Source organism: Puma concolor, chromosome C1, assembly GCF_028749965.1.
Source record: "Puma concolor isolate L17-30 chromosome C1, mPumCon1.1.hap2, whole genome shotgun sequence".
Taxonomy (NCBI): domain Eukaryota; kingdom Metazoa; phylum Chordata; class Mammalia; order Carnivora; family Felidae; genus Puma; species Puma concolor.
Window position 1 is genome coordinate 333,208 of NC_141674.1, and position 27,772 is coordinate 360,979.

Genomic DNA, 27,772 nt, shown 5'->3' on the forward strand with positions numbered 1-27,772 from the left:
ACACCCAGGCTCGGGGGTCAGGCAGGGCCTGGGGTAGATGGAGGCTGGGGTTTTTCAGCAGACGGGCAGGGGGTGAGGGGTCGGAGAGTTGTGCTCAGGGTCAGTGTGGCAGCAAAGAGAAGCTGAGTCTGTCCACCTTCCCATCTGATGGCAGAGCTGGGGCAGCCAGGCAAGCGAAGGGCGTTCTGGGCGTGCGAGGGGGGGAAGAGCGGGGAGGTGTGGAGAGGAAGCCCTGGGCCCCAAGGATCCGGCCCCTCCACCAGCCCCACAGCACTTTTCCATAGCCTCCATGCTGTCCTGGGGACCCCTGATCCCCAAATCAATGGTGTGGATTTGCTGTCTGTTGGAGGGCACGGTTTACATTGGTTTGTTCCCTGCTGAGTCCCACGCCTGTGGGGACTCGGTGCTGATGAACAAGGGACGGCCCTGTCTCCCCTTGGCGGTGTTCGGGCCAGGGCGGGAGCACTGGGAGATTTGAAGACAGGCTGAACGGGCCTTTGGGGTGACCTTGGGGAGAAAGATGGCCCAGGAAACAAGGAGGGCTGGTGGCCAGAGCTGAGGCTCTGCCAAAACCAGGGCTCGGAGTCACCTGCTGGCTGCGGGACGCCCCGCAGCCATGAAGGACATTCGCTCTGTGGCCTGGCGCCCCAGCGGGAGGGCCCCATGGTCCTGGAAGGCACGCTGAGGTCAGTGGGACTGTGCCGTCGATGGGCATTTGGACAGCCGGCCACCGCGCAGTCCGCCCCTCCAGAAGCCTCTCGTTCCCCAAAGTGCTGCTGCGGGGACCCACTCGCAGGTCTGGCAGGGCAGGGGGTTTTAGAGGCCTCGAGAAAGAGCTCTCTCCTTCAGGGGAACACATAAACCCGAAGGGTCGCTCTCAAAAGTCCCCTTGGGGACCAGGGCCTCAGGCCTCCTCCTTGCTCCCATTAGCACTGGGGGGGCCTCGGGCCCACTCACCCAGGTTTAGGGTCTGGGGGGAGCAGCTCCTGAATTCCCCTCACAAGCTGCTGGGTTGTCCAAACCCCACCCCCAGGACGCTCATTTAGGCCTCCACATCCCACCACAGGTGCTGGGACGTGCCCAGAGAAGGATGAGGGCAGGGGTCCTGGGGTCTCTGCGCAGTCGGCTTGAGCCCCGTCTCCAGCCAGAGGTGGGCACAGCCCCAGCCCCCGCCCCCCCCCCCCCACCGCACGTGTGCAGCCCCCAGACCACCAGTGCCCGGTTAGAGACCACATGTGCCAGTGACGTTTATTGGGGGGGGGGGGCACCACCCTGGGCGGGGAGTATGCACAGCATACATAGCAGAGCCCTGGGTGTCAGCCCAGGAGCACCTAAAACGGCGCGGGGTGGCAGGGTGGGTGGTGGGAAGGTGGGATGTGGCGGCCCGTGCTTGGGGGCGCCCCACGGCCCCTCAATGTCTAGCAGACCCTCTGGGCCCCTGGCCTGGCCGCTCAGATCTTGGCCAGGGTGGAGTTGGCATCGGCATGCTCCTCTTGGATGGGGGTCCGGAAGCTATTTCCACCTGGGGAGGAGGAGAGGGGGGGAGGTGGGCAACGGCCCCACCCCTTCGGGAAGCCGTCTGGGCTGGGGACACACTGCGCACTCACCGGGGGGTAGCCGCCAGGCTCTGTGGTGCAGGAGCAGGGCCAGTGCGGCCGCCACCGGGGCAAGCAGGCCCAGGCCCAGGCCCAGGACAGCAGCCAGCTGGGGACCTGTGGGGAGGCGGGGCCTGCTGGGGTTGGGGCCACCAGAGGAAGCAGTCCACCCGCCCCAGGAGGACCCCAATGAGGGCAGAGGGCGTCTCTACCCCATCCTCCCCCAGCCCCCTTCTTTTTTGGACTGGGGGGAGGGCCCTGCTGGGGCAAGGCCAGGCCCCCTTACCCCTGGGGGGCTCTGCAGGGGGTGTGAAGGGCTCCTGTGAGGTCCTAGGCCAGGCTGTGGTGGGCTGGGTGGTAGGGGGCCGGACTGGGGGGCCCTGGGTCTCCCAAGGCGTGGTGGCTGGGGTGCTCCTGTCCTCACACACGGCATCTGAGCCTTGGCTGGCCGGCCGCAGCGTGCGCTTTCCCGCCAAGGTGCAGCTGAGAAGGGCAGGGGGTGTGGATCAGGCCACAGGTCTGTACCACCACCTCCCCTGACTCCTGCCAGACTGATGGGATGGGCCCAGCACTGAGACAGGACCAGGGGATGTGGGGAGCAGCTGGGGACCCACACTGGATCACTGTGTGGGCCGCCAAAGACCTGCCCAGGCCCCTCACCGCCCCCCCCAGGGGGCCTCACACCCTGCAGGGTCTCCAAGGCCACCTGCTCACACCCTCACTCCCCATTTCCCCTCCCTCTGCTCCCCACAGTCTCCTCCCAGCCGGCTCCAGCCCAGTCTTGACCTCTCACACCACCAGCTTGTTCGTCTCTTCCTGCCCCCACCACGGAGCCCCCAGCTACAACTGACTGGTCTCATAAACCCCCAGGGCTTGGGAAAGAGTCTCACACACTCCTCACTCCGGCCCAGCAGCCAGGCTGGTGGAGGAGGCTGGACCCGGGGCTGAGCAGGCAGGCAGGGGCCGTGGTGGGGCCAGGGTCATGGGCCATGAGGAGCAGGAGTCATGAGGGGACCGGGCCATTTGTCAGGGCAGCAGGAGCCAGGAGCACCCCACCCCCAGCCGGCAGCTTCCTGCTCCCAGGCCTGGCCCCTTGATTCCCAGGCCCCCAGGACACTCACTTGGTCCAGGGCTTGCAAGCCTGGTCATCACCTGGGGAGAAATGTCCCGGTGGGCACGGGGCACAGTCTGCAACAAAGACAAGGACGATCTCAGTCCATCTCCTGCCACCTCAGGGACCTGGACGCCGCAGCCACTGGGGGCTGGTCCTGGAGGGCTAGGCGCTCACCTACCGTGCCCTCCGGAAGCCCCTCCCCGCCCACATCCACCCACTGGCCAGGACCCGGTGCCCCGCCCACCCCCTTCTGGGCACCTGTTTGTTGGGGGAAAGGAACATGGTGGCAGGACTGGGATGGGGGTACAGGGGAAGTAAGAGCGTGCGATATGGAAGACATGCTTCTTTTACAGCTCCTGAGGCCCCCCCCAGGCACGTGACCCTGGCCTCTCACACACACACTGCCCCCCACCCCGCCCGGGGCTCACCGCACACACTGCCCCCCCACTCCGGGCTCACCGACTCCACGATCGTAACCGTCCTGGGGCTCAGTGCCTGGCCTGCAGCGGCAGACGGTGTCCTGCGTGGGTGTGCATCTCTGCTTGGGCTCGCTCCCACTTCCTGTGGGGGGGGGGGGGGTCAGGTGAGGCAGGCACAACTGGCAGGGAGGCAGAGAGGCCGGAGGACAGAAGCCGAGGGTCCCCGGACCAGCAGCCCCACACACAGCCCCTGGAGGCCATATTCCTCTGGCCCCTAGGGCATCCGGTGGCCGCGGCAGCCTGCCTTCCCACCTTCCCTCAGGCCTGCACCAGGACCCTACATGGCCCTTGGATCCAGGTCTCGTCACCCCAAAGGCCACCTGGCAGGCACATGCTCCTCCCTGACTCCGCGTGGCCTCAGCCCCCCTGGGAGGAGGACGGTTCTCCTTGGGGACCTCCATGGTGTGGCAGCCCCACTGTGGTTTGGGGTTTGTTTCTGTGGCGCTGGGGGCCTCACGAGAGCGCTGGGCGGGGCGACGGGACGCAGATGGGGGGCCAGGGGCCAGGGCCGGGGTGGCGCTCACTCTGGTTGCACTGTGTGCAGGGCTTGCAAGGCTCGTAGTTCACGGCCTCATTGTAGAAGCCGGACGCGCACTGGAGGCACTTGGTGTCCTGGTCACCACTGCAGCGACTCTCCATCCCATAACCTGCAGGACGAGGAGGGTGGACTCAGCCTGCCCAGCCTCTGGCCCGGCCACTGTCCTGAGTCCCCTAGTCCGTGACACCTGTGTCCCAGGACCCCATCTGCACATCCCTGTGTCCCAGGCCCCCGTGTTTCTATCTCCCTCTCCCCATTCCTCACCCCACGTCTCCCATCCCCATGTCCCTTGTCCCCATGCCCCTGTCCCCCTTTCCCCATGCCTCCATCCCTATGGCCCTGTCCCTTTGTCCCCATGTCCCTGTCCCCCTTTCCCCCTCCCCGATCCCCGTGTCTCCATCCCTATGGTCCTTGTCCCCTTGTCCCCATGTCCCTGTCCCCCTTTCCCTCTCCCCAATCCCCGTGTCTCCATCCCCATGTCCCTTGTCCCCATGCCCCTGTCCCCCTTTCCCCATGCCTCCATCCCTATGGCCCTTGTCCCTTTGTCCCCATGTCCCTGTCCCCCTTTCCCCCTCCCCGATCCCCGTGTCTCCATCCCTATGGTCCTTGTCTCCTTGTCCCCATGTCCCTGTCCCCCTTTCCCTCTCCCCAATCCCCATGTCTCCATCCCCATGTCCCTTGTCACCATGCCCCTGTCCCCCTTTCCCCATGCCTCCATCCCTATGGCCCTTGTCCCTTTGTCCCCATGTCCCTGTCCCCCTTTCCCCCTCCCCGATCCCCGTGTCTCCATCCCTATGGTCCTTGTCCCCTTGTCCCCATGTCCCTGTCCCCCTTTCCCTCTCCCCAATCCCCGTGTCTCCATCCCCATGTCCCTTGTCCCCATGCCCCTGTCCCCCTTTCCCCATGCCTCCATCCCTATGGCCCTTGTCCCTTTGTCCCCATGTCCCTGTCCCCCTTTCCCCCTCCCCGATCCCCGTGTCTCCATCCCTATGGTCCTTGTCCCCTTGTCCCCATGTCCCTGTCCCCCTTTCCCTCTCCCCAATCCCCGTGTCTCCATCCCCATGTCCCTTGTCCCCATGCCCCTGTCCCCCTTTCCCCATGCCTCCATCCCTATGGCCCTTGTCCCTTTGTCCCCATGTCCCTGTCCCCCTTTCCCCCTCCCCGATCCCCGTGTCTCCATCCCTATGGTCCTTGTCCCCTTGTCCCCATGTCCCTGTCCCCCTTTCCCTCTCCCCAATCCCCGTGTCTCCATCCCCATGTCCCTTGTCCCCATGTCCCCATGTCCCAGGTCTCCATGTCCCCTCTCCCCGTGTACCTCATCCCCATGCCCCCACAGGCATCCCTCCCCAGCTCTATGGCCAGACCACTCACCTGGTGGGCACTCGCTACAGCACTTGCCATCTTTGGGGTAGGTGTTCCCGACACAGTGGAGCGTGGCCGCGGTGCCCAGCACGAGCCCCAGGAGCTGGACAGCTGAGTGAGGCGCCCTGGGCCACTGAGCCCCCACAACCACCCTCATCTCTGCCCGGTGCAGGAGTCTGGGGTTTTTCCTTGCAGGATGTGGCTATAAGGGCTGCGGGGGAGGGGTGGGGAGGGAGGGAGGAGGGGGGGACCAGGAGGAAGGAGGCCCAGGATGGGCTGGCGACCCCTGACCCGGGCTGGTGGCAGGAGGGCAGCCTGTCTGGGATGTGGGCTTCTCTTCTGCCCCGGGGCCCGGCCCCCATCCCCTCAACGACACCTACTAACCTCAGGCTCAGCCAGCTGGCAGCTGGGCACCAACCCAGACCCCTCCTGCAGCATGCAGACAGACCCCGGGGCCAAAGTGCGGCCCCACAGCCCCCTGGCCCCTGCCAGGCCCATCCGGTCTACACCCACCCCCCCGACACGGGACCCCTCTGGCTCCCATCTCACCAGGGAAGCGGGGCACCCTGGATGCCTTCCTGCCCTGCTCTGCCCACTCAAGCCACTTGGAGGAGGGTTGGTCTCAGAACCCCTCCAAAGCCCGCTCCTTCTGGGCACCCACTCTCCCTGTACAGGGCAGGGTCGGCCCCTCCAGGGGAACAGGCGGCTGGCTATTCCTACCCCCCCCACACACACACACACACAAAAGGCCACATTCACGCCAGTCTTCACCCCCTCAGCAAAAGGGTGCACAGAGGACACGGGTGAACGGAGGCAGCACACTGGGTCGGGAGACAGGCCCTTCACCATCTGGACCCGTGACTGGGCACCAGCTCAAGGGGAAGAAAAGGAGTGCTCCCGCCTCCAGCGCATGGTCCCTGGCACAAGCGCCCAGAACTAGCTCAGAGCAAGCGTGCACACGTGGGAGCACGTGGGAGAGCGTGTGCAGGCGTGGAGCAGTGTGGCAAGCAGGCAGGTGCGGACACAGGGGGGTGCTGGTGTGGGAGAGTGTGCGTGAGGCTGAGTGTGTCTGAACACCGCAAGTGTCAGGGACTGTGTGTCCCCACGTACTGAAGCCAACCCCCAACGTGGCAGTGTTTGGAGATGGGGCCTCTAGGGGGGTGGTTAGGGCTAGACGGGGTCAGAGGGCTGGGCCCTGACCCCACAGGACCGTGGTCCTTTTGGGAGAGACCCCAGGAGAGTCTCTTCCCACCTTGAGGGAGGGAGGGTCTCTTTGCCTCGCGAGGACGAAGGAGAAGGCGGCATCTGCCACCAAGGAGAGAGGCCTCAGGAGAGAGCAGCCCTGCCCACACTTGACCGGGGCCCCAGGACTGCTGTTTAAGCTGCCCCACCCATGGTGCTGTGTTCGGACGGCCCCACGGACCAAACGCCTGCAGATGCATCCTGGGGGCAGTGTGCCCAAGAGCACGTGTGAACCTGTGTCCGTGCGCGGGCACATGTGTGTGTCACCGGCCTCACGTGCCGGGACCTGTGTGAACACCCAGGTACTTCTTTGGGGTGGGGGTGGGGAGTCCTGTGAAAACAAACCATCAGCACCCACTCCGACTCCCCGGCCGGGCGGAGGCCAGCAGGACAGCTGTGAGCCTTCTGCTGGCGGGGCCAACTCTGCCTCCCCAAGAACTTTAGAGGCCACATCAGGCTCTCCCCACCCTGCCCCACACCCACCCTGGGCTTAGGGTGTCCCCACAGCACCAAGGCAGCAGTAAAGACTGGAACGACCCAGTGTGATCCTACGGAGCGCGTGGCGCCCTCAGACACAGATCTGGGTGGATCCAGGGCAGGCAGGGAAGGCCCGTGTGCAGGAACTCTGCGGTGGGTCAAGGGGGAAGGACACAGGCACACGCATGTGCGCACACCAGACGAACGTGTGCATACGTGTGCATTTTCTCTTACACCCCTCGAGGAAGGGGACGCTCTACTGTGTCATTTTTGTACCTTTCAAATCACAACCGTGAGATGAAATTAACCATTCAACAGTTACTTTAAAAAGTTTCAGGCAGGGGGCCTCCCTTGGGGATGGGACGAGAGCGGGGTAGGAGCTGGAAATCCCCCTCCCCGAGAAAAACAGGTAAGGAAGCTAAGCTCCCCCAGCCCGTCTGTGGGAAATTCCTCCTGGGCTCTGCGGGGCAAGGCTGCCAGGGAGGCGGCCGCGGCCCACAGCGGCTGGGGCGGAGGCAGAGGCAGCTCTCGCAGCGGGCAGGGGGCCACTCAGGGTCAGCCTTCGCCACGCCTGCCAAGTGACACGGGGTCCACACAGGGAAGGGGATCAGGGCGTCCAGACGGCCGGGTGCGCGTGCGTGTGTGTGTGTGTGTGTGTGCGCGTGCACGCCGTCTCCCACAGGTGGTGAGAAAAACCTTTTCTTAAATTGACAAAAACCGGAGCCTCTGAGGTTGAGGGAACAACCCGGGGGTCTGGTGGGCAGCGCTCCCCTCTCCGGCGGCACCGGCCTCCACCGCCTGAGGCCCTGCACACCTGGCCCCTGTATCCGCATCGGTCCACAGCGGCCCGTGGAGCACAGACAACTAACTGTATGTCACCCGCTCGATCCACCGCCATCCTGTGGGCCCGGCCGACCCCCCCCCCACCCCGCCCAGCTCAGCCCACACCTCCAAGTGTCACACACCTGCTTGCTGCTGATGCACCCACGTGGGCCTGGCCACCATGGGGACCCCTCCCACCACGCACTCTCATCCCTTCTGAAGTCTTTCCTCTTGTTTGCCTAGAAACCAGCCCAGGTGTCACCGCGCCCTTGTTCCTCTGCAGCGGCCCCGCTCCCACGCTTTTCGGAAGCGGGTCCCTGTGGCAAGGGTGGACCCGCTGGCTGGGCAAGCTGTCCACTGAGGAGCCACGGACCACAGCGCAGGGCTCCTGAGAGGATGGCCAGCAGGGAGGGGGTGGGGGGAGCAGAGACCGGAGGTGGCAGCTGAGAGGCGTGTGGGGTCAGGGGCCGCAAAACCCTCACAGTTCAATGCCCTCTGTCCCCAACGCCAGTCACGCACGGGGCAGAGCTGACCCCCAGGAAGGACTGGGACAGCATGTGTGAGAAATGCAGGTCTGGTGGAACCTCAGCCAACATCGCTGTCCTGTCCCCAGGCCCTGACCACCGGCTCAGGGAGACTCCAGGCCCCCACAACCGGCTGGGCTGGGGGCTCTGAGGCCAATCTCGGTGGACTCCTGAGTTCTCACCACCCCCACCCCGGTCCCTCCCCTAAGGGCTTGTTCTCAGATCTTCCCTTTCTACCAGGAACTCCGGTTCCCTTGCCCCCCCCCCCCCCCAGTCCCTCCCAGGGGGTCTCACCCAGGCCCAGGCTTCAGGCTCCTGACTTTAAATCTGTAGCCCACACCCTTGGCTTCCTGTGAAAGCCATCTCCCACGAGCTCCCAGAGGTCCCCGTTGTCGGTAAACACATCTGTCACATGCAGCCCCACCCGGGACCCTGGTCCTTCCCGCACCTGCCTGACCAAACTCTCTGTTCTCACCAAATCGCCCACCTCAAAAGCGCTAAGTGGAAGCCACCTAGCCACAAACGTTCCAAAATCATTGTATGGGCTTCAAAAAAAAAAAAAAAAAAAAAAAAGAAGCTGGGAGAAAAAGGCAACTATATTTTAAAGTAAATTCATAAGATTCTTGTCACAAGTGTTTGTGTTTTCGGAGACCGAGCGTCCTCCGCTCGGAAGGGCAGGCACCCCCAGCCACTGGCCACCGGCAGCACATTCGAGCACGAGCTCCACCGCTCGGTCTTTAAGGAGGCGGCAGGAGCCGCGTTACTTCCCACAGGTGTGGTGAGCCCGCAGGGCGCCACTGCGGTCCGTGCTCTCGCACGACGGCACCCGCTTCCCAGAAGTGACACGTGGCAGCACGTGGGGCCCCGCGCACAGGGGCGGCCGGCCCGTGGCGCGCCTCGGGGGCTCCGGCCTGCTCGAGCACAACTTCGAGGAGCCTGGACCCGGGGCCCGAGGGCGGCAGGAGGGAGGGAGGCTTCCGGGAGGGGCGGGCGGCGGCGGGGGGCTCGGGCTCAGAACTCCTCGTGCACGTTGCGGGCATAGTCCATCAGCTTGCTGCCCGTGAAGAACTCGCTGTACTTGAGGACCTCCTCGGGCTCCAGGTGGTGGTTCTGGTTCTCGTCGGCGATGGCGATCATCTGTTTGGCCTCGTTAAGGGCGTTGTACTCATTCATGGGGTCCATGTAGTCCTACGGTGGTCGCGGGCACTGCGTCAGCGCGGCCCTGGCCGCCAGGGCCCCCCTGGCCCGCCCGCTCCCCGGCGGCACTGGGACCCCTGGACCTCAGATGCCACTGTCACAATGGCGCCCAAAGTCCGCGCGTGGTGACACGGCTGAGAGTCCCCACCGAGGTGGACGCCCCCGCCCCACACGGACACCCGGTCAGCGAGGTCAGCACCTTGTGCCTCAGGCAGCAGCAGCAAGGCTGGAACCCTCTAACCAGCTACAAAGAGCAAGTCCTTGTTTAAACCCCGCCCCCCCTCGCCCCCCCAATGGCTGATAGCACAGAAGCAGCAGGAAGGGGATGGCGGCGTGTTCCTGAATGTTCTGGAAGGCACACACCAGGCTGGAAGTGGCTCATGGCCAGGGAGCCTCGCCTGTGTGGGTGCAGGAGATTCACTGCCTCCCCGTCCTCGCCAGGGAGCCCCCACCACGGGAGGGAGGGAGGGGAGCTCTCTTGGAGCGCAAGAAGCTTTGAGTGGCCACCCGCGGCCTGGCAGTGGGGCGTGCGGGGCACGGACACAGGCGGAAACATGGACCAAATCAGCCACCGTTCGACCCCTGAACCACAGTGTCCGTCCTCCAGCTATCAGCAAGGGAGCAGAGAATTCTGATGTGCGACGAACGAGTCATACAGCAATGGGGAAACAAGCCTACACGGCACCAGTGAAAACACTTCGGGGGAAGATGGTGGGTTCCAACGTGGCCCACGGCCCCAGCGTCCAGCCAGATGCCCACTGGGGAGCGGCTTCTTGGAGCCTCGAGAGGCCAAGACACCCAGACACCCCAACCAGGGGGCACCCTGACCAGGGGCAGGCACAGGCACCCCGCTCGAATCCCCTGTGAGTGCCAAAGGCGACCAGGCTGGTGGGGTGGACCCCCACCCCTGAGGGAGCCCGCTTCTAGGTGCCACTAAGTGACCGGCCACAGCCAGACCGGTGCCGCCTTCCCTCCCACTGCAGCCCCACGGGAAGCCTCGGGGCCCTGAGCCCAACCCCAGAGGCGCCCCCACGCCCCCCACCACCTGCGCTCACCTCCAGCTCCGCCATGGTCACGATCCCATCGTGGTTGGCGTCGATTAGCTCCTCAAACTCCTTTTTCCGGTCTCTGACCCAACTGTCATCGATGTCCTGGCCCTGCTGGTTCTCCACCGTGCCCGCGGGCAGAGAGATGAACTCAGGCAGCGAGAGCTGCTTGTCACCGTCCTGGTCTGCAGGACAGAGGTGTGGACACTCAGACCCCAAGTGAGCACGGGGCCACCCAGGCCCACCCAGAAGAAAGTCCATCAGACAGGTCTGCTGCCAAATTTTCAGCCTAAAGCAGAACAGGCGCATCTCAAAACAGGTGCCCAGGAGCCTGGTGGAAGTCAGACGGCCCAGGGCAAGTCCTGGCCTTCCCTCACCAGGTGGCCACACAGCCTCCGAGACCCCCAGGCTGACCCCTGACGGGAGAGTCGCTGCAGGCGCCAGTGGGCCCCGCCCTCCAGCCCAGCTGCCCCTACCCCCACCCCCACCCCGGGGGGCGCCAGGGCCTCCGGCCAGGCCTCACCCAGGTCCCGGACAATCTCCTTGACCATGAACTTGAGCATGCCACGGCTGTGCTCGGGGTGAAGGAACGACAGGAACTCGTCCTCAGTCAGCAGCAGATCCGAGGGGGGGTTGTCCGCCTGGTACCAACGGTCCTTGAGGTTCTCCAGGACTTCCTGTGCTGAGAGAGGCACATCTGTGAGGACCCAGGCCCCCACGGCACCTGCACGCACCAGGAAAGCTCTGAGGTGTGCTGCCCGCAGAGGAGGGCCGGCTCAGGACGCTGCGGCAAGCGAGGCCTAGCGCCCCTCTCCCGAAGGAGAGCTCGGCCCTCAGGGAGGCAGAGGGGGCAAAGCCCCCAGACACAGACCCTCCCAAGACACAGACACAGGTCCCACAAGACACACACACATATGCCCCTGGACACAGATCCTCCCCACCAAATACAGGGGCTGACCCTCCTCCAGACACAGCCCCACCCCAGCTCACTACTGCTGTTTGCTCCTCGGGAGAAATGGAAAAGCTCGGTGGAGGCTGACTCACCCTCCCCGCGCACCTACAGGAACAAAGCATAACCTTGTTCCTTTCCATCTGTTTCACGTGCGCCTTACACGGAGGGCAGGGCTCCGGAGGAAAACCCAGCTTCCAGATATGACTCAAGCATCCCCCGCACACTCTTGCCACACCCCCGCTCTCCCTCCGTGGGAAGGCCCGTGGCCTCGCAGGCTCAAGGACCGTCCAGCTGGAGCCCAGGCGAGCAGGAAGGGTTCAGGCAGGAGGTGTGTCTGCACCGCACCACCGTCACCAGGAACAGGGACTCCCGGGCCTTGGCACATCACAACAGGGGAGACAGCTGCATCCCACACAGTACCCGTCGCCTCAAGTCTTAGCGCCTTCTGATGAACACCAGATCCCACGGTGGCCTACCCTGAATGGCGAATCCACTTAAAGGGAGGTGGGGTGACTGGCTCCCTCCTGCCCGTGTGCAGGGCCGAGAGAAACAGGGGCTAGCTAGCACACACTCGCCTGCAGGCTGTCAACAGCACCTGACCTGGAGAAAGGTCTGTGCAGCCATAACCACTTAAGGGTCTTGAGATGAGGTCACCAGGCACCCAAGGTGGGCCCTGAAGCCAACAGCAGGACTCCCGGCAGAAGACGACACACAGAGACTGCGGCAACGTGACCACAAGCAGGGACAAGGAGGGAGGCCGGGAGGGAGGGAGGCCCGTGAGCCCACAGGCACCTGCCGAGTGAGGGTCCCCCGAGGAGGCAGACCACCACGTGGGGACCCCCAAGCCTACCTCTGAGCCCCTGCCCACCCTCCCCCGGCCTCCGAGACCCTCGGCACCGCTCCTCACCTGCAGTGCCCCACCGACACTAAAGAAGGGAACAGGGGCCTTGAAGACACGTGCTGAGGTGACAGAACTCACACCCCTGGAGGACAGCCCTGACCCCAGACATGGCCAAAGGAAAGGCGCTGAAGACAGACTAGCTCCCGAGAGCAGGCAGGGACAGGGGGCCTGCGGCCCACACCCCAGCGGCCACCCCAGAAGCTGATGCCAAATCACCAATGCTGGCAAGAGGGCAGAGGCCCCCCAGGATGCCCAGACACCTCCAAATTACACCTTCAGGGAACAGCCGGAACCGCAGGACAAACCGTGGGAACACAAAACACAAACAGATATGAAAAAGGCAAACAAGGGGCGCCTGGGTGGCGCAGTCGGTTTAGCGTCCGACTTCAGCCAGATCACGATCTCGCGGTCTGTGAGTTCGAGCCCCGCATCAGGCTCTGGGCTGATGGCTCAGAGCCTGGAGCCTGTTTCCGATTCTGTGTCTCCCTCTCTCTCTGCCCCTCCCCCGTTCATGCTCTGTCTCTCTCTGTCCCAAAAATAAATAAAAACGTTGAAAAAAAAAAAAAAAAAGGCAAACAACCAATTCAGAAAAAAATAGTAACATCCAAGGAACAGGGTTTAAAAAGGACAGAACTAAAATTCTGGATGACGTCCTGGGAAGTGGGAAAGGCCGACTGGCGTCGGAGCGCATTCAGGAGCCTCCTCACTGTTTAACTTGAGACTCTGCTGAGTAACACGTGCTCCAGGAACAGACTGAGCAGGAAAAATAAAGGTATGAGACATTAACGAGGTGCCCGTGACAGGTGACCCCCAAGGAGACAGCTGGAAGGCTGGGAACTCAGACACTACCAGACCCTGCAAGAAAAGGAAACTACAGACTGGTGTCTCTCATGCAAAAATGCCCCACATCGCCTGGGTGGCTCAGTCAGTTGAGCGTCTGACTTCAGCTTAGGTCACGATCTCACAGCTTGTGAGTTTGAGCCCCATGTCGGGCTCTGTGCTGACAGCTCGGGGCCTGGAGCCTGCTTCGGATTCTGTGTCTCCCGCTCTCTCTGCCCCTAACCCACTCACATTCTGTCTCTGTCTCTCTCAAAAATAAATAACATTAGAAAAAAAAATTTTTTTAAATGCCCCACAAAGTATCAGCAAATTGAATCCAGAAACACAAGAATTATATCCTACGACCAAGTGGGAGTTACCCCAAGTATGCATGGCTGGTTGAACATCCAAAAATCAATTAATGTAACCATCACATCAACAGGATGAGGAAGAAAAACCACATGACCTTATCAACACAGAAAAAGCATTACACAGAATCCAACACCCATTTATGATCCAAACTTCCAGCAAACCAGGAACAGATTAGAATTTCCTCAACTTGACAAAGAACATCTACAAAAAACCTACAGCTCACATCATGCTTAATGGTGAGAAACTTGACACTTTGCCTCGAAGATCAGAACAAGAGAAAGATGCTTTTCAACACTGTACTGGAAGTTCCGGCCAACTCAGTAAGATAAGAAAAGGAAATTAAAGGGGCGCCTGGGTGGCTCAGTTGGTTAAGCAGCTGACTCTTGACTTTGGCTCAGGTCATGATCTCGAGGTTTATGAGTCTGAGCCCTGCATCAGGCTCTGTGCTGGCAGCACAGAGCCCACTTCAGATCCTCTGCCCCACCCCCACCGCCCTCCCCACATTTGTGTGTGCGTTCTCTCTCTAAGGTAAACAAACATTACAAAATAAAGAAACAAACTTTAAAAATTAGTTAAAAACAAAAAAGAAAAAAAGGAAGTTAAAGATACCCAGATTGGGAAGGAGGAAATAAACGGTCTTGGCTCACAGATGTCACAACTGCCCTGCCTGTAGAGAAAATCCGGAAGAGCTGACAAAGACTCCTGGAGCCACTAGGCAATCGTATCAAGACCACAGGACGAAGGTTAACGCAGAAAGGCCATCACTTCCCTGCACACCCGCAAGGAACACGGGGAATCGGGATTAAAGACTAAAGGGAAAATCAAACAGAGAGAAGGTATGGCTGCAGTCCCGACACAGGACACAGGGGTCCAGGCCTAGATACACAAACACTGGCACAGACAAGAGGGCCCACCGTTCATCTGGAGACACAACAGCAGTGAACACCTGTGGCCCAGGGGACACAGCGGCACCCTTCACAAAGCAGAGGCCACCAGCACACTCACCAGCACAGCCGGCAGACACGTGAGAGACCGTGTCACAGGCAGAAAGATGCCGCAGAGAAACTCCCACGCTTGCGCATCCACCAAGAGAAGACACCGTGGGACAAGGGTGGGGACGGTGACCCACTGAGTGGAGGAGGAACAGGATATGCTGGGCCCCGCAGGGGCCCCCAGGTGGGACGGGGTGGCGGAGCAGAAGGCAGTCACTAGGGAAAGGCGCCAGTGTTCTCCGGCCGCGCTCTAGAACTTGGCCAACACCCTAGTGCACCGAGCTTCTGTCCCTGAGGTTTTAAAGGCATGTCTGTGAAAGGCTGAGGGGCGGGCAGAGTTCTGTGCCCCTCCTGCCTCACCCTGCGGGCCCTCCTCCTGGCCCAGACCCGCCCTCTCCCCGGCTGGGGTCCCCCTCGCGGGCTTGCGGCAGGGCCTGGGCGCTCACTCTCCTCGTCGACCTTCAGCTCCTCGCCGTTCTTCATCTTCTCCTCGACTTCTTTCTCGTTGTGCCCTTTGCTCACCAAAAACTTCACCTTATACTCGTCCCACGACACACGGCCTAGAAGCAAAGACCAACCGTTAGGGTGTTTGACGACGGACAGTTTTACAAAGACGTGAGCAGTGGAGCCTGGCCGGCGCCATCAGTTAAGTGTCCGACTCTCGGTTCCAGCTCAGGTCGCCATCCCATGGTTCGTGAGTTCAAGCCCCGCTGAGCCGTCAGCACAGAGCCTGCTGGGGGTTCTGTCTCTCTCTCTCTGCCCCTCCTCACTTGCGCAGTCTCTCTCAAAATAAATAAGCGAACTTCAAAGAAATGGTAAAGGATAAATACGCGAGAAGAGGTATGTAACCGTTTTCAGACGTCAGGCAACCGAAGGAGCAGAAGCAGGGGAGCCCGAAGCCCCGGCCCACCCCCTGCACCCCGCCCTGCCCTCACCAGCGGAGGACACGGGAGCCGGGAGGGCGGTCTCGCGGGCAGCATCAGCGGGCGCCCCCCCACCCCCACCCCTGCCCTCTGCGCACCGCCCCCTCCTGGCAGCCCGAGCCCTGCCGGCCATACCGTCGCCGTCGGGGTCCACGGCACGGAAGTGCACCCTGCTCTCTTCGATGGCCTCCTGGAAGTGCTCTGCCGTCTTCTCCATGATCCAGTGCTGCATCTCCTTGGCGCTGATCCTCCGGTCGGTGTTCACGTCGACCCTGCGGGCAGAGGGGCAATGTCACACGAGGCCTCTGGAACCCGGAAGCACAGGTGGACCGATGGACTCCACCACCGTGAACAGGGACACGCTGGGGTGGATGGACTGGGACCCTGCTCGTGGCAGACGCCGAGGCCCGAACCAGAGCCGCGAAGCCAGAGCGGGGTCGCGCTTCATACGCGGGTGCAGACGGCTAGCTGATGAAGCAGACGGCTAGCTGAGGCGCAAGCACGCGTCCACGTGTGTGCGTGGGCCAGCCCGCCACTGTGCAAACACGAGTCAGCGATGCTCACGCGTATGCACCACCTAGTGCACACAAATGCACACATATTAGCACGCGTGTGCGTGAGTTAACACACCTACGTATACACACGTTGGTACGCACGCACACGTTATCTAACTGCGTCCGCCAACAAGACCTCAGGCCGCGACAGCTGCAGCAAGACACACACCAGTGCCCAGGTCCTGGCTTCTAAACACCGTCCTTCAGTAAAAGACACCAGGGCTCCTTGGAGACGTGGCTGCCGCTGCGGCTGAGGCGGGCACACGACGAGATGAACCTGGAGCCCCCGGCAGGGCCACAAAGTAAGGCGGTGCCCCCGAAACAAGCAAATGAAAGAGCCCCCAACGGCCAGGGCAAAACAACACAGTGCGGGACTGGACCCCAAGTACACGACACACATCCAGGAGTCCCTGCTGGTGGAGGGGACCGCTGATAAACGTGAGCTCGTGGGAGAGACAGGACTCCTCCCTCCAGAATTCCAAATACTACAGCGGTTCTTCCCCGCCGCCCCCCGCCCCCCACCCCCCGGTCCCGGGAGGGAGGCACAGCTTCGTCCCCAGCCCCGCAGGGAGACCGCCTCACTGAGTGGCTGCTGCCCAGGAAGACAGGAGGGACACCCGGCAGGCACCACCCGAACCAGGTGACCGGCCAACAGGACCCCCTGATAGGATGTGACAAGAGGGCCACCTCGCCTCTGGAGTGTCCTTTCCCCAAGCCACAACCCCCCTCTGACCATGAGAAAACACAAGAGACAAACCCGAAACGAGGGACATTCGACACAACACCTGTGCGGTCCCCCTCAAAACTGTCAAGGTCATGACAAGCGAGAGCAGACAGCCACCCCTCAGAGAGACTGAAGGGCAGGCAGCGTGTGAGCCCACGGACACTGTCCTCCCAGGAGGCAACGCGGCTGCCGGTCTGGTTTTCTGCACTTCAGGTGATGTGACCTTAGCATCATGACCCCTGAGCAAGCGCCCGCCTCTCCACACTGCAGGCCCCTCGTGGCTCCAGGCACACAGGCCAGCGGGCACCCAGGTGTGGCCGGGAAGCCCCCACCTCCACACGGACATCCGCACACCCGGCCCTCAGAGCCCTGCCAGGTGTGAGATGCGGGTGGGGCCCAACGCCAAAGGGGCTCTGAGCACACGCCAGCCCCCGTGGCCCCGGCCTGGCTGTGGCACCAGACTCCTAGGTATCGCTCTGTACCCATGCCCACCTATGTGCCAACCGGCTAAAGAACCAACCCTCAACACTTAAGGTGTGCGCACAGCAGGAAAGAGTCCCGCCTCCCCACTGCGCGCCTTGCTCCTTCGGAACCTTGTCCGGTGTCACGCACCTGCTCCTGGCACTGAGTCTCTGGGCGACATCCCACCCTCTCTGGATTCTGCCCCATTGCCATCACCTGTCCAGTAGGCCCTGCCTGGCCCCCCTGGGGCCCCTCCCTCCCAGAGCCCTAGGCCCATCCACCAGACCCCCCAGGCCCCCGAACACGAAAAAGTGCCAAGGGCTCTAAGGCACAGAAGCCAGGCCAGGAAGAACCCACTGCTGCTTCAACAGCTGAGTTTGAACCTGTTCGGATGGAAGGTCTCACAACAGGCAAGATAGTCACAGGTTCAAAGTTCCCAGGGACCCCATCAGGGCCCTCAGGGACCCCAGGGACCCCAGGGACCTCAGGACCCAGGGTGGGGCCGCCCTCTCTCCCGAGAATGCCCAGGGCAGGCCTGGGTAGATCCCCTGGACCAGGTTTTTAGCCCAAAGACTAGCTGTGGGCATACACTTCGCCCCTGGCCCACCAAGTGGTGCGGCCCACCCTCCCCAGGCTGCCGGGAAGGCGGTTCTCAGTGTAGGGGTGGGTACTCCCGACAGACTCCCGGGAAGAGCCCGGCGCCCTCTGCAGGAGCCGAGTCACGACCAGCGCCCACCTCTGTCCTCGGTCTCGGCCAGCCCACCGACGGACTGCCCCCAGCGGGCAGCCCACCTGCTGCTCCCCCTGCCCCCACCCCCACCCCCGCACCCTGTGCACAGAGCACCTCACACCAGCGGGCCTCCGGGGTCCACATCTCTCAGCACCACCCATCCAGGGAAACCCCACCAGGGCACCATGGAGAGGAAAGAACGGGCACGCCGACCTCGCTGCCTTCTGTGGGTCGGCCCCCATCTGACCACCAAGAAGAAGCCACCTGCCACCGGTGGCTCGGTCCCCAGCTTTCCTCTGCTCCCTGGAAGCAGCAAAGCTCACTCCGGACGACAGTGATAAAATCCGTACGCTGGACGAGGCTTTGATGCACAGCTGACCATCACCGTCCTCCAGGGCGGCGTCGGAGGGGGCCGTGCGGGAAAGCGACGCCCTCTCTCGCCACAGCCTTCTGGCGGCTTCTCCTTTCTCCTCACCTCTGAACCCCCCCAGGCCCTGGTCTGGCCACGGTCCTCTCTCTGAATCTGTCACCCAGCGCCCAGACTTGGCCTTCGACGCCGAGGACAGACGCACGCCTGCTGGCTGCTCCCCCTCAGCCCCGCTCAGTGACCGGGGCTCCTGACGTCTCCGCTCGGCCTGCAGGAGCATCCCACCCGCCCGTCCTTCCTTGCCCCCACCTGCAGCTGCCCGGTCTCCTCCCACCCACCCACGGGCAAAACCCACCACGCCCCTCAGCCCCGCTGCCCGCCACCTGTGCTCCGCCCTCATCCCGCCCCGTCCCGTCCTGCGAGTAGACGGCAAGCACACAGCAGGTCCCGGGACTTCGTTCTCACCACGCCTGGGAAAGCGGGGCTCTCAACAACCCCCTTCACAGACAAGGAAGCTGAGGCTAGTGGGCTCAAGAAACAAAGCCCAGTCCAACTGCCCAGGGCCTCCCCCTGAGCTCAGGCCCCAGCCGCGAGGCCCCTCACCTCCCTCAGAGGTTCCAAAGCCCCAGGCCACGTGACCTCTGTGTGTGCTCGCAGCCAGCGCGTGTGGCCTGTGTGTGTGTCCACGGCCCGTGTGATACCTGTGTGCGCTCAGAGCGGCTCCCACAAGAGAGTCAGCCCCACGTCCCAGCTCCTCTCAGTCTCCCTCCTGGAACCGAGAGCCACGAATCCTGGGTCCTGGCACAAGACTGTGCCACCACGTTACCAATACCGTGGGAGCCTGGAACTCACCAGGCACGTGCTGAGGCACTGGGCCCCTGACACCCGGGGACCCCACCCAGGCCCAGCATGCGACCCGCCTGGGCTTGGGCCACAGTATGTGCCGGGTGAGCAAATCAGTCGGACTCTAACAGCCCCCCGTCCCCCAGGCCTGGGCGCCTACTTGGAAAAGATGACCATCAGCTTCCTCCTGCTCCTCCGTGGCTCCGCGTCCTCCTCGAACCCCTCCGTGTCCTTCCCCAGGAAGACCTCCTGGTGGAAGTCTTTGTTGAGGTGCCCGTCCATCTCCAGCTTCACCCCATTCAGGTGGTCCGGGGGCAGGATCTCCCGCTCCTCCCTGTTGCCTGCCCTCTCCCGAGCGGATGAGTGGTTGGCAGGCCGGGCAGACACATCCATCAGCAGGACGACCCCCAACAGCCAGAGGCAGTGAGACACCAGGCCACGGAGGGAAGCCCGCCTGGACGCCATGGCCACCTGGGTCCGGACTTCGGGATGTCCCGCAAGTGTGGCCAGGAGCTGGGGAGAGAGGGGCGGGACAGGTGAGGAAGCGAGGCCCGGGGTCACAGCCTTCCCGCCACCCCAGACGCTGCAGAAGGCCAACCGCCCAGGGCTGCCAGACCCCAACGTTAATGGTCTACGAAGAGAACACAGCCATCGTCCAGGGGAGCCTCAGCAAATACTTCACTGAAGAAGCGTTTACTTGCGACGTGAAATAGAAGCTCTGGGTTGACGGGTTCCGTACTAGACGTGCTACTTTTTCCTTTTCCAAAGATGCTGGATTTCCGGCCCTTCTCCCTCCTACTCACGTAAAGCTGCCCCATCTCAAGGGCTGCCCAGCACCACTAAACCTGCCCCTTTTCAATGCCTACAGCAGGCGTTCCCAGAACAGTCTCTCTCCACCCCTCCCGCCATCGACACTGACCCCAGGGACGTGGTAATTCACTCTCCGAATCCCAATTCAGTATTTATGAGCTCTGTGAACTTGGCTAAGCTACCTGACCTCCCCTGCCTCAGTTTCCCCGATGTAACAGGAACACCCAGCAGCCCCTTCCCCACCCTGAGGCTTTGTGAGAGCTGAGCCTGGTGCCAGTGCAAACGCCCAAACCCGCCCAGCAGGGCACCAGCCCCTTCCCACCTTCCCACCCCCGTGACCTCTGCAGATGTGCACACACGTACACAAACACACGCATACACGCACATGCGTGCACAAGACAGATACGCGTAAGTGTGCGCATGTCCATGCCCATGCACGTACAGGTGTTTGTGTATACACACCTACACGTGTGCACCCACATATACGTGCACGTGTGTGCACACATCCTTGCTCGTGTTCACACAGGACCAAGACTGGTGCACCAGGAAGTCTGTCGTCCTAGGTATGCCTGGGCCTGGCAACGATGAAACAAGGCCACCTTCCCATCCGTGTCACCACGTTAAAGATCCCGGGGCCACGAGCACTCACGCCTAGCACTCGGCCATCCCAGCCTCCTCCCATATCTGCTCCTTTGCCTGGGCCCTCCTGCTTTCCCTCACCCTCCGGGTGCCTCCAGATTCCCTTCTGGCTGGCGCTGGGACAGTGCTGCCCACTCCACTTCCCACGGACACTTGCATTCCACACTTCCCAAAGAAGGCTCCAGCTCCTTCTTGCCCCTGACATAACCCGGTCCTCGCAGGTGCAGCTGAGACCCTCACCTCCTCCGGCAGTCTTTCCAGGGAGGAGCGGCAGAGGGAAGCCGCCAGTACCCAGGGCCCAGCGGCGGTGGCCCTGGACACACTGGCCACAGGCCAGGGTGCCCTCCCGCCGCCAAGCTGGGGCATATGGGGCTCAGGAGGTACAGCGCCTGCCTATGCTGGCCAGCAGCACAGCCACCACACCCCAGCCTGAGGGCACACAGCTCGAGCCCCGGCTGGTCCGGGGGCACTAGCAGATGCCACCACCTGCTTCCTCGATGCTTCCCTTTGAGGCTACCTGCTCCTCACCAGCATTACTCTCCCGACACGTGATGCCTTGATGCATTAACCTTCTGAAGCTGCGCACCGTCTGGGCCCTTCGACAAGCCCTTGCTCTCTCACCTCACCTGTCTCACCCCTCTGAGGGAGGGCCTCTCACAGGGTGGCAAACGTCCCTCTTCCCAGGCCTCTGGGGCCTGCGATCTCCCCACGGGCACGAGCGCCCGCCAGCTGCCCCATGGTGCTCTCTGTGCTGTGACTGCCCTTCAATCACATCTACTGGAACGCCACACCCTCCCCCACGTCGCCATCCAACGGCCGTCACACCGTCTACACCCAGCAGGCACTCCACAGAAGTGAGCGAACACATACAGCTATTTCTGCCACATCGCAATATGCACGTTCCTGGACACGTCAGCGCAAAAGAGCGCACGATAAAAACACAGGGCCCATGGGAACAGAACAGGGCACGTGACTCAAAACCAACAGGACTGTATGTAAACAGACCACGAGGAAGTGGTGCCTGGCAAGGAACCCACAGCTCTGGCAAGCAGGTCACGGGGGTATTAAACCAAGAGGAGATGCTCTGCACAGGTGCCAAGGAGATGCCAGTGGCGCTGGCCTTACGGTGGGCCCGGGAGGAAATGCAGCGCCATAAGCCAAGACCTGTATGAGCCTGCGGCCACCAAGGTAGGGAGCCCCCGACGCAGGTGCTCATGCTGGGTTTTCTTCCCATGGCTGAGGACGGTTTCCTTTCCTGCTGGAGTGTGACTCCAGTGCTGCGTCCCAGCTCTCCTGGCTAGGAAAGTGTCGTGCAAACCCAGAGAACTTTCCCCTGACGTTACTGTAACTCTCCCTGACTGTGGCCATAAAAACACACTGTGTCCAAACAGGCTGTACTTTGCTCCTTGAAAGAGCAAAATCAACTGTCCGCTTATCTTCATGGGTAGCACACTACGTTCTGTACAAAAAGTAATGCCAAGATAACTGAACGGACATCAGGAAGTCCAGTGAAACTTCCTCCTCTCCGCTTACGACAGTTACCTATCTTGGTAAGCACAAAAGGAGCAGCGCGGCTGAATATCTCAGTCAACTGCTCAGTTCCTCGTCCCCTGCCTGCCCCACCAGAATGGGATTTCAAAGGGCAGGGGCTTTGCCCCCTTGACTAGGGAGTCGCCCTCCTCTAGAAACGACGTCAGGGGAGAGTGTTAACGCCGCCCCAGGGTGACCAGCTTAAGTGGAGGCGACACTTCTTGGTCATCCTGGGGTGTCCGTTCAGGCGAAACTAGATCTCTTGCCGATAAAAACGCGAACCTTATTCTCACAGCTCTGTTCCGGTTTTAGGAGTCCCGCTAAGAGTGTTCCTAACACCTGCCACTGACTGAACCGGAAATCAAGGGCTTTACACGCATCATTCCAAATCTTCACCAAGCCCTACCAATTAGGGCACCTTTTACAGACTAGGAGAGGGAGTCACCTCGCTGGTAAATACCAGGGTCCATCCCACTCCCCTGCCGACCTGTCTCCCCCAGCCTCAGTTCCCCGGCGGCATCCGTCGGTGTGGGCGGAGAGGACAGGAGCCCAGGGTCCAGCGGCCCGAGGGCGCGTCTGCGGGTCTCCCGACGCCCCCCGCCCCGGAGCCCTCACTCACCGGCCTCCCTCCCCTCGCCCAGGATCCGCCAAGCGGGGCCCGAGCGCCCGTGACGCCTCCGACGGGACGCGCCTAGGCCGCGGCCATCTTTCTTCCGGGAAGAGGCGGACCAGGAACGGCGCGCGCTGGCGCGACCCCGCCGTGACGACGCCGGCGCCGCCATCTTTGCCCTGGGCGGAAGTGGCCGCGCGGCCCTCCCGAGGCAACCAACGAGAAGGGCGCGCGTGCCCACGTGACGGGAGCCCACGTGACGGGCGCCCCGTAGCCCTCCGCGTCCGCCGCGGGGGGACGCGGCCTGCGCGCCAGCCGCGGAGCCTCGGACGCCTCCCGTGCGCGCGCGCGCGCCATGAAGCTGTTGCGGCGCGCGTGGCGGCACCGGACGGCGCTGGCCCTGGGCGGCCTGGCGCTCTGCGGCGCCGGGCTGCTCTACCTGGCCCGCTGCGCCGCGGACGGCCCCCGCCCGCCGCCCGGCCGCGGCCCCCCGCCCGCCGGGCCCGCACGCGCCGCCGCCTTCCTGGCCGTGCTGGTGGCCAGCGCGCCCCGGGCGGCCGAGCGGCGCAGCGTGGTCCGCGGCACGTGGCTGGCGGCGGCGCGGCGCGGCGGCCCGGGCGACGTGTGGGCGCGCTTCGCCGTGGGCACGGGCGGCCTGGGCGCCGAGGAGCGGCGCGCCCTGGAGCGCGAGCAGGCGCGGCACGGCGACCTGCTGCTGCTGCCCGCGCTGCGCGACGCGTATGAGAACCTCACCGCCAAGGTGCTGGCCATGCTGTCCTGGTTGGACGAGCACGTGGCCTTCGAGTTCGTGCTCAAGGCCGACGACGACTCGTTCGCGCGGCTGGACGCGCTGCTGGCCGAGCTGCGCGCGCGCGAACCCGCGCGTCGCCGTCGCCTCTACTGGGGCTTCTTTTCGGGCCGCGGCCGCGTCAAGCCCGGGGGCCGCTGGCGCGAGGCCGCCTGGCAGCTCTGTGACTACTACCTGCCCTACGCGCTGGGCGGCGGCTACGTGCTCTCGGCCGACCTGGTGCACTACCTGCGCCTCAGCCGCGAGTACCTGCGCGCCTGGCACAGCGAGGACGTGTCGCTGGGCGCCTGGCTGGCGCCGGTGGACGTCCAGCGCGAGCACGACCCGCGCTTCGACACCGAGTACAAGTCCCGCGGCTGCAGCAACCAGTACCTGGTGACTCACAAGCAGAGCCTGGAGGACATGCTGGAGAAGCACCAGACGCTGATGCGGGAGGGCCGCCTGTGCAGGCAGGAGGTGCAGCTGCGCCTGTCCTACGTCTACGACTGGTCCGCGCCCCCCTCGCAGTGCTGTCAGAGGAAGGAGGGCATCCCCTGAGCTGCGGCCGCAGCCGACCCGCCGCGAGTCGCACGGAGGCCGGCACAGGGGCCCCAAGGCGGCCGCCGCCGCGACGGTCGTTCAGGGCCCTGTGAGGCAGCCGCTGAGGCGGCCTCCCGCCGGCCTTGCACGGGCACGGCTGACGGGTTCTGGCCGGGTGTCCGGAAGGAGCCCAGCCCTCAAGGGGATCTGGCTTCTGCGGCGACCGGTAGGGTTTTCAGGCAGACGCCAAGCGGCGGCGGACAGCTCGCAGGTCCCAGCTCCGGTGGGCGCGCCCAGGGCCGTGCACCCCAGCGGCCGCCACCGGGCCTCGCTCGGGAGCATCTTGTTCTGGGCCTGGGAGGCCCCTGGGACTTGCCAGGGCAGCACCTTACGTCCAGGTAGAAACGTCGGGTCCCTGGATCTCAGCCTTGCTCGGCCTGGCTGTGAAGACGCCCAGCTTTGGGCGAGCTGGCAGGGCTTTGCCGCCGCGCCCGGGCCTGTCCTTCTCCCGGCGTAGGGGCCAGCAGCAGCGAGAGGCTGGAGCTGACGGGCACTTGCGGACCTGACCACAGAGAAAGAATCTGGACTCGTTCAGGGGTGGGGACTGTGCCTTGTCCTGCATCCTGTGGTGACCGTCCACGTAGGAAATCACTGCCCAGAGAGCCGCGGCTGCAGGGATCTGACCCTCGGGCCCTTGCATGTTGCACCTTCGCTGCGACGCACTCCAGTGGCTTTTCATCCGAATTGCTGTAGCCGTATCGAGTTAGGTTACCTGCTTCTGTGTTTCGTGTCGGTATCATTCGTCGTGTGCAAGTCTAGGGTTTACACTTGGTGTCACTGTTTCACAGCCTCAGTGGTGTTTTGGTCTGTGTTGCTCCAAAGTGAATCTGTGATCAGTGTGCTTCGGCGCGAGTCTGTGACTTATAAATATTGTAAATTCGTGTAGATAAGAGTTTTAAGTTGGGAGCGTGTGGGTCTCAGTATATTTTTTAAATTATTTAAGGGAAGACTTTTCTATCAGAACTTGGAATTTGTGGATTAATCTGTTTTTACAGCTTGAGTTGTAGGCTCGTTGCTGCATGTGTGTTTAAATGTGGAAGAATTCTAAAATTGCCCATTTCTCTTTTTAGTTGACCCTGGAAAGTCAGTCCCATTGTCTCTTTCTGAAAAGACTCCTTTTAAGGCTTCCTCACGGCCGTGCAGGCCAAAGTGTTCCTCACATGCACATCTGTTATTTTAGACTCTGGGTCCAAGTTCCAGGAATCTGAACCCTTGAAAGTATCGGTGAGGTGTCCGTTCTGTCTTTAGAAAGGCTTCGCCGGCTGCCGCGTCCTTTTGGAGACAGAACGCATTTACGTGCACCGCCCCCCTGACCGATCACCCCTCTCAAACCTGGACACATCCTCGGACACTCGGGCTCCCATTTTTCCCCATTAAATGTGAAAGTGAGCGCTGTGACCGTCACAGAAGTCAAACAGAGAGGCTCCGGGACAGCCGCGAGCCCCTCCCGGTGCAGTGGTGTGTGGTCCTACAGAGCTCTTCTGGGGTCTGACCTGGGTTTGCCGTCTGGGGAGCCTGGCCACGCGGCCAGTGTCCGCAGTGCACCTCGGGCAACGCAAACAGAAGGCACAGACCTCTGACCTGCCACTCTCTGGTGTTCTCGGGCCATGGATCGTAAGAGCGGGCGTCTTAGCTTGGGCCGAGGTAACAAAATGCCACAGATGTGTGTCCCTCACAGTCTGCAGGCTCTAAAATCACATGTGATCCGCCCCACCTGGGCTGGGTGGTGAGGGCCCTCTTCCCGGCCTGCAGGCGGCTGCCTTCTCACCACGGCCTTGTGACGGGAGAGAGCCGAAGCGAGTGCCTGGTGTCTCTTTTTACAAGGACGCTGATCCCACCAGAGGGCCCACCCGCATGACCTCAGCTACCACCACCTCCAGATACTATCACATTGGAAGTTGAGGCTTCAGTCTGAGTTTGGGGGGACGTAGTCCACAGCGGCAGGTTTGGGTTATTTTTGTTGAAAGGTAGAAGGATATCCGGAGTTTGGAGTCTTGGGCCAGAAGGAAGCAGGGGATGGTCTTGTGGTTGCGATTCTCCTACCTTTAGAAGGTGGAAGCCGGGCCGAGAGGTCCCAAGATCTGACAAATTCTGATTACAAGGTGAACGTCGGCTTTCTGATTGGCCAGTTCGAGCCAGGACTGACCTTCCCCCTGTGAACACCTGGTTCACAGGACAAGGGTTCCCAAGAGGAGCCAGGTTTGGGGACACCGGGGTGAGCAGAATGGGACCCTGCCGACCTTTTTCACCTGAACGTGTTGTGTGAACGTCGGGATCGTCGGAGGAGTTGGCGTGTGCCCGTGTCCGTCCTTCTGCAGACAGCTTGCCGGCACCCACGTGCCGGGGGCAGAGCCAGGCTCCGAGCCCAGGGGTGGACCTCTGATCCCTGCCCTGCGTTGCAGTCCTGCTGTAGTGTCCGGTTCCTCCAGAGCACACCCCATGGGAAGGCAGCATGGCAGCCATGTCCAAGGCCTCCTTGTAAAAAATCTAAAAACCCAGACGTGTCTCTTGAGGCGAGGGGGACCTACGAGACTGAGCATTCGCTTGAATCACGTGAAGGTGCCAGTATGCAACCAGTTTTGACAAAAATGGAAACTTCCTATTGTTCAGCCGAAATCATTAAATTTCCATACAGAACAAACCCTCTCCTGGGCTGACTGTGCGCATCATTACTGCAGTTGTAACGTCAGGATTCAGACCACACGTTCGATCTGATGGCCAGGGGTCCCTTCCTGGAGTGACCCTCAGCCATCACCTTGCCGGCAATACTGGGGCCCACGGACAGAGCCCGCCCTGGCTGGCGGGTTCTCCAGGTCAGGGTGGCCCCCCCCCCCCCCCAGACTGCACCTCCCGCCCACTGAGCCACACACTGCAGGCTGCACACCACCGGGACACGTGTGTCCTAAAGGCCAGTGGCTGAGCCCAACGCCGGCCCAGGGCCCAGGAGACGGTAGGCTCTTGGGAGATGGGGAGTCAGACCACCGAACTGGTTTTTACTGGGGGTTTGGGACACAGGACAGCCCACTCTCTCCCAGCCAAACCAGTCTCTCTTTAAGTGGCTGTCAGCCCACACTGGCAGAGAGCATCAGGCCCGGAGGGGCATGGGCCACCCAGCACCACCTCGAGTGGTGCCCCTCTTCTCATGGAGGGCCCCGGCCCCGCCCCTCCCTCCCCCGGGGCCAACGTGGAGAGCAGGTGTCAGGGGAGGACGCGAGCTGTCGGGACACCAGGATAACACGCCAACGCCTGCATTCAGCACTTCTGCGGGCTGGCGTGCAGCCCTGGCAACGGCCCCTTCATTTTCCTGAGAAAGAGGAAGAGACAGGGCATAGAGACTGAGCACTTTGGCCAAGGTTCCAGGACTAGAAAATGTCGAAACTTCAGAAACGTTGACAGTAACAGGATGAAGCTCCAAAGAGTTCCATCAAGCAAGAAAAGCCAATCCCAAAAAGTCTGCGTGCCGGCTGCTCCTTGATGCTTGCGCTCCGGACCCAGGGATTTGGAGAGAGGCTCAGGTTGTTTTTAGTCAGTGTGCCCTGGGTTGAGCTAATGTCTCTCTCCTTCTCTGAGCCTAGGGAGCGGGCGGACACCTCCTGTGTCTGTCCTTAAACCACGGCCTGGCCTCAGAACAAACCCTGGGCTCTCGAGGGGTCACAGTCCAAGCCCTGTGAGTCTTCCCGTTTCTGAGACCCCATGAGCCTCCACTCCAGGGTCTCCCCCAGGGGTCACCTTTCGGCCACCCAGAGGACCTTCCCCACATC

At 62.4% G+C, this 27,772-nt stretch overlaps 3 protein-coding genes across 3 annotated transcripts; 1 reads left to right on the forward strand and 2 right to left on the reverse strand.

The window, feature by feature from the left end:
- Window positions 1–1,234: 1,234 nt before the first annotated feature.
- TNFRSF4 (TNF receptor superfamily member 4) lies at window positions 1,235–5,287 on the reverse strand. Its single transcript, XM_086715233.1, has 7 exons — window positions 5,098–5,287; window positions 3,713–3,835; window positions 3,169–3,270; window positions 2,717–2,783; window positions 1,882–2,078; window positions 1,608–1,712; window positions 1,235–1,522 (listed from the first exon to the last, which is right to left on the reverse strand). The coding sequence occupies exons 1-7, from the start codon at window positions 5,243–5,245 to the stop codon at window positions 1,452–1,454; spliced, it is 813 nt and encodes a 270-aa protein (XP_086571359.1). The 5' UTR covers window positions 5,246–5,287; the 3' UTR covers window positions 1,235–1,451.
- Window positions 5,288–8,731: 3,444 nt separating this feature from the next.
- On the reverse strand, window positions 8,732–22,761 carry SDF4 (stromal cell derived factor 4). The gene is made up of 7 exons (XM_086715340.1): window positions 22,634–22,761; window positions 19,196–19,548; window positions 15,491–15,627; window positions 14,879–14,992; window positions 10,920–11,078; window positions 10,406–10,581; window positions 8,732–9,341 (listed from the first exon to the last, which is right to left on the reverse strand). The coding sequence occupies exons 2-7, from the start codon at window positions 19,498–19,500 to the stop codon at window positions 9,165–9,167; spliced, it is 1,068 nt and encodes a 355-aa protein (XP_086571466.1). The 5' UTR covers window positions 19,501–19,548; window positions 22,634–22,761; the 3' UTR covers window positions 8,732–9,164.
- Window positions 22,744–26,657, forward strand: B3GALT6 (beta-1,3-galactosyltransferase 6). The gene has a single exon (XM_086715341.1). The coding sequence runs from the start codon at window positions 22,980–22,982 to the stop codon at window positions 23,967–23,969; it is 990 nt and encodes a 329-aa protein (XP_086571467.1). The 5' UTR covers window positions 22,744–22,979; the 3' UTR covers window positions 23,970–26,657.
- The last annotated feature ends 1,115 nt before the right edge of the window (window positions 26,658–27,772 follow it).

What these genes read in the sequence shown, in the direction of transcription:
- SDF4 (XM_086715340.1), bottom strand. Translation starts at nt 19,500, where the DNA reads ATGGCGTCCAGGCGGGCTTCCCTCCGTGGCCTGGTGTCTCACTGCCTC. An exon ending in CTGATGGTCATCTTTTCCAA is followed by an intron (nt 15,628 to 19,195) that starts GTAGGCGCCCAG and finishes CTCTGCCCGCAG; the next exon opens with GGTCGACGTGAACACCGACC. An exon ending in TGACCATGGCGGAGCTGGAG is followed by an intron (nt 9,342 to 10,405) that starts GTGAGCGCAGGT and finishes CGACCACCGTAG; the next exon opens with GACTACATGGACCCCATGAA.
- TNFRSF4 (XM_086715233.1), bottom strand. Translation starts at nt 5,245, where the DNA reads ATGAGGGTGGTTGTGGGGGCTCAGTGGCCCAGGGCGCCTCACTCAGCT. An exon ending in CGGTTACGATCGTGGAGTCG is followed by an intron (nt 2,784 to 3,168) that starts GTGAGCCCGGAG and finishes TCTTTGTTGCAG; the next exon opens with ACTGTGCCCCGTGCCCACCG. An exon ending in CCCTGCAGAGCCCCCCAGGG is followed by an intron (nt 1,713 to 1,881) that starts GTAAGGGGGCCT and finishes GCCTCCCCACAG; the next exon opens with GTCCCCAGCTGGCTGCTGTC.
- B3GALT6 (XM_086715341.1), top strand. Translation starts at nt 22,980, where the DNA reads ATGAAGCTGTTGCGGCGCGCGTGGCGGCACCGGACGGCGCTGGCCCTG.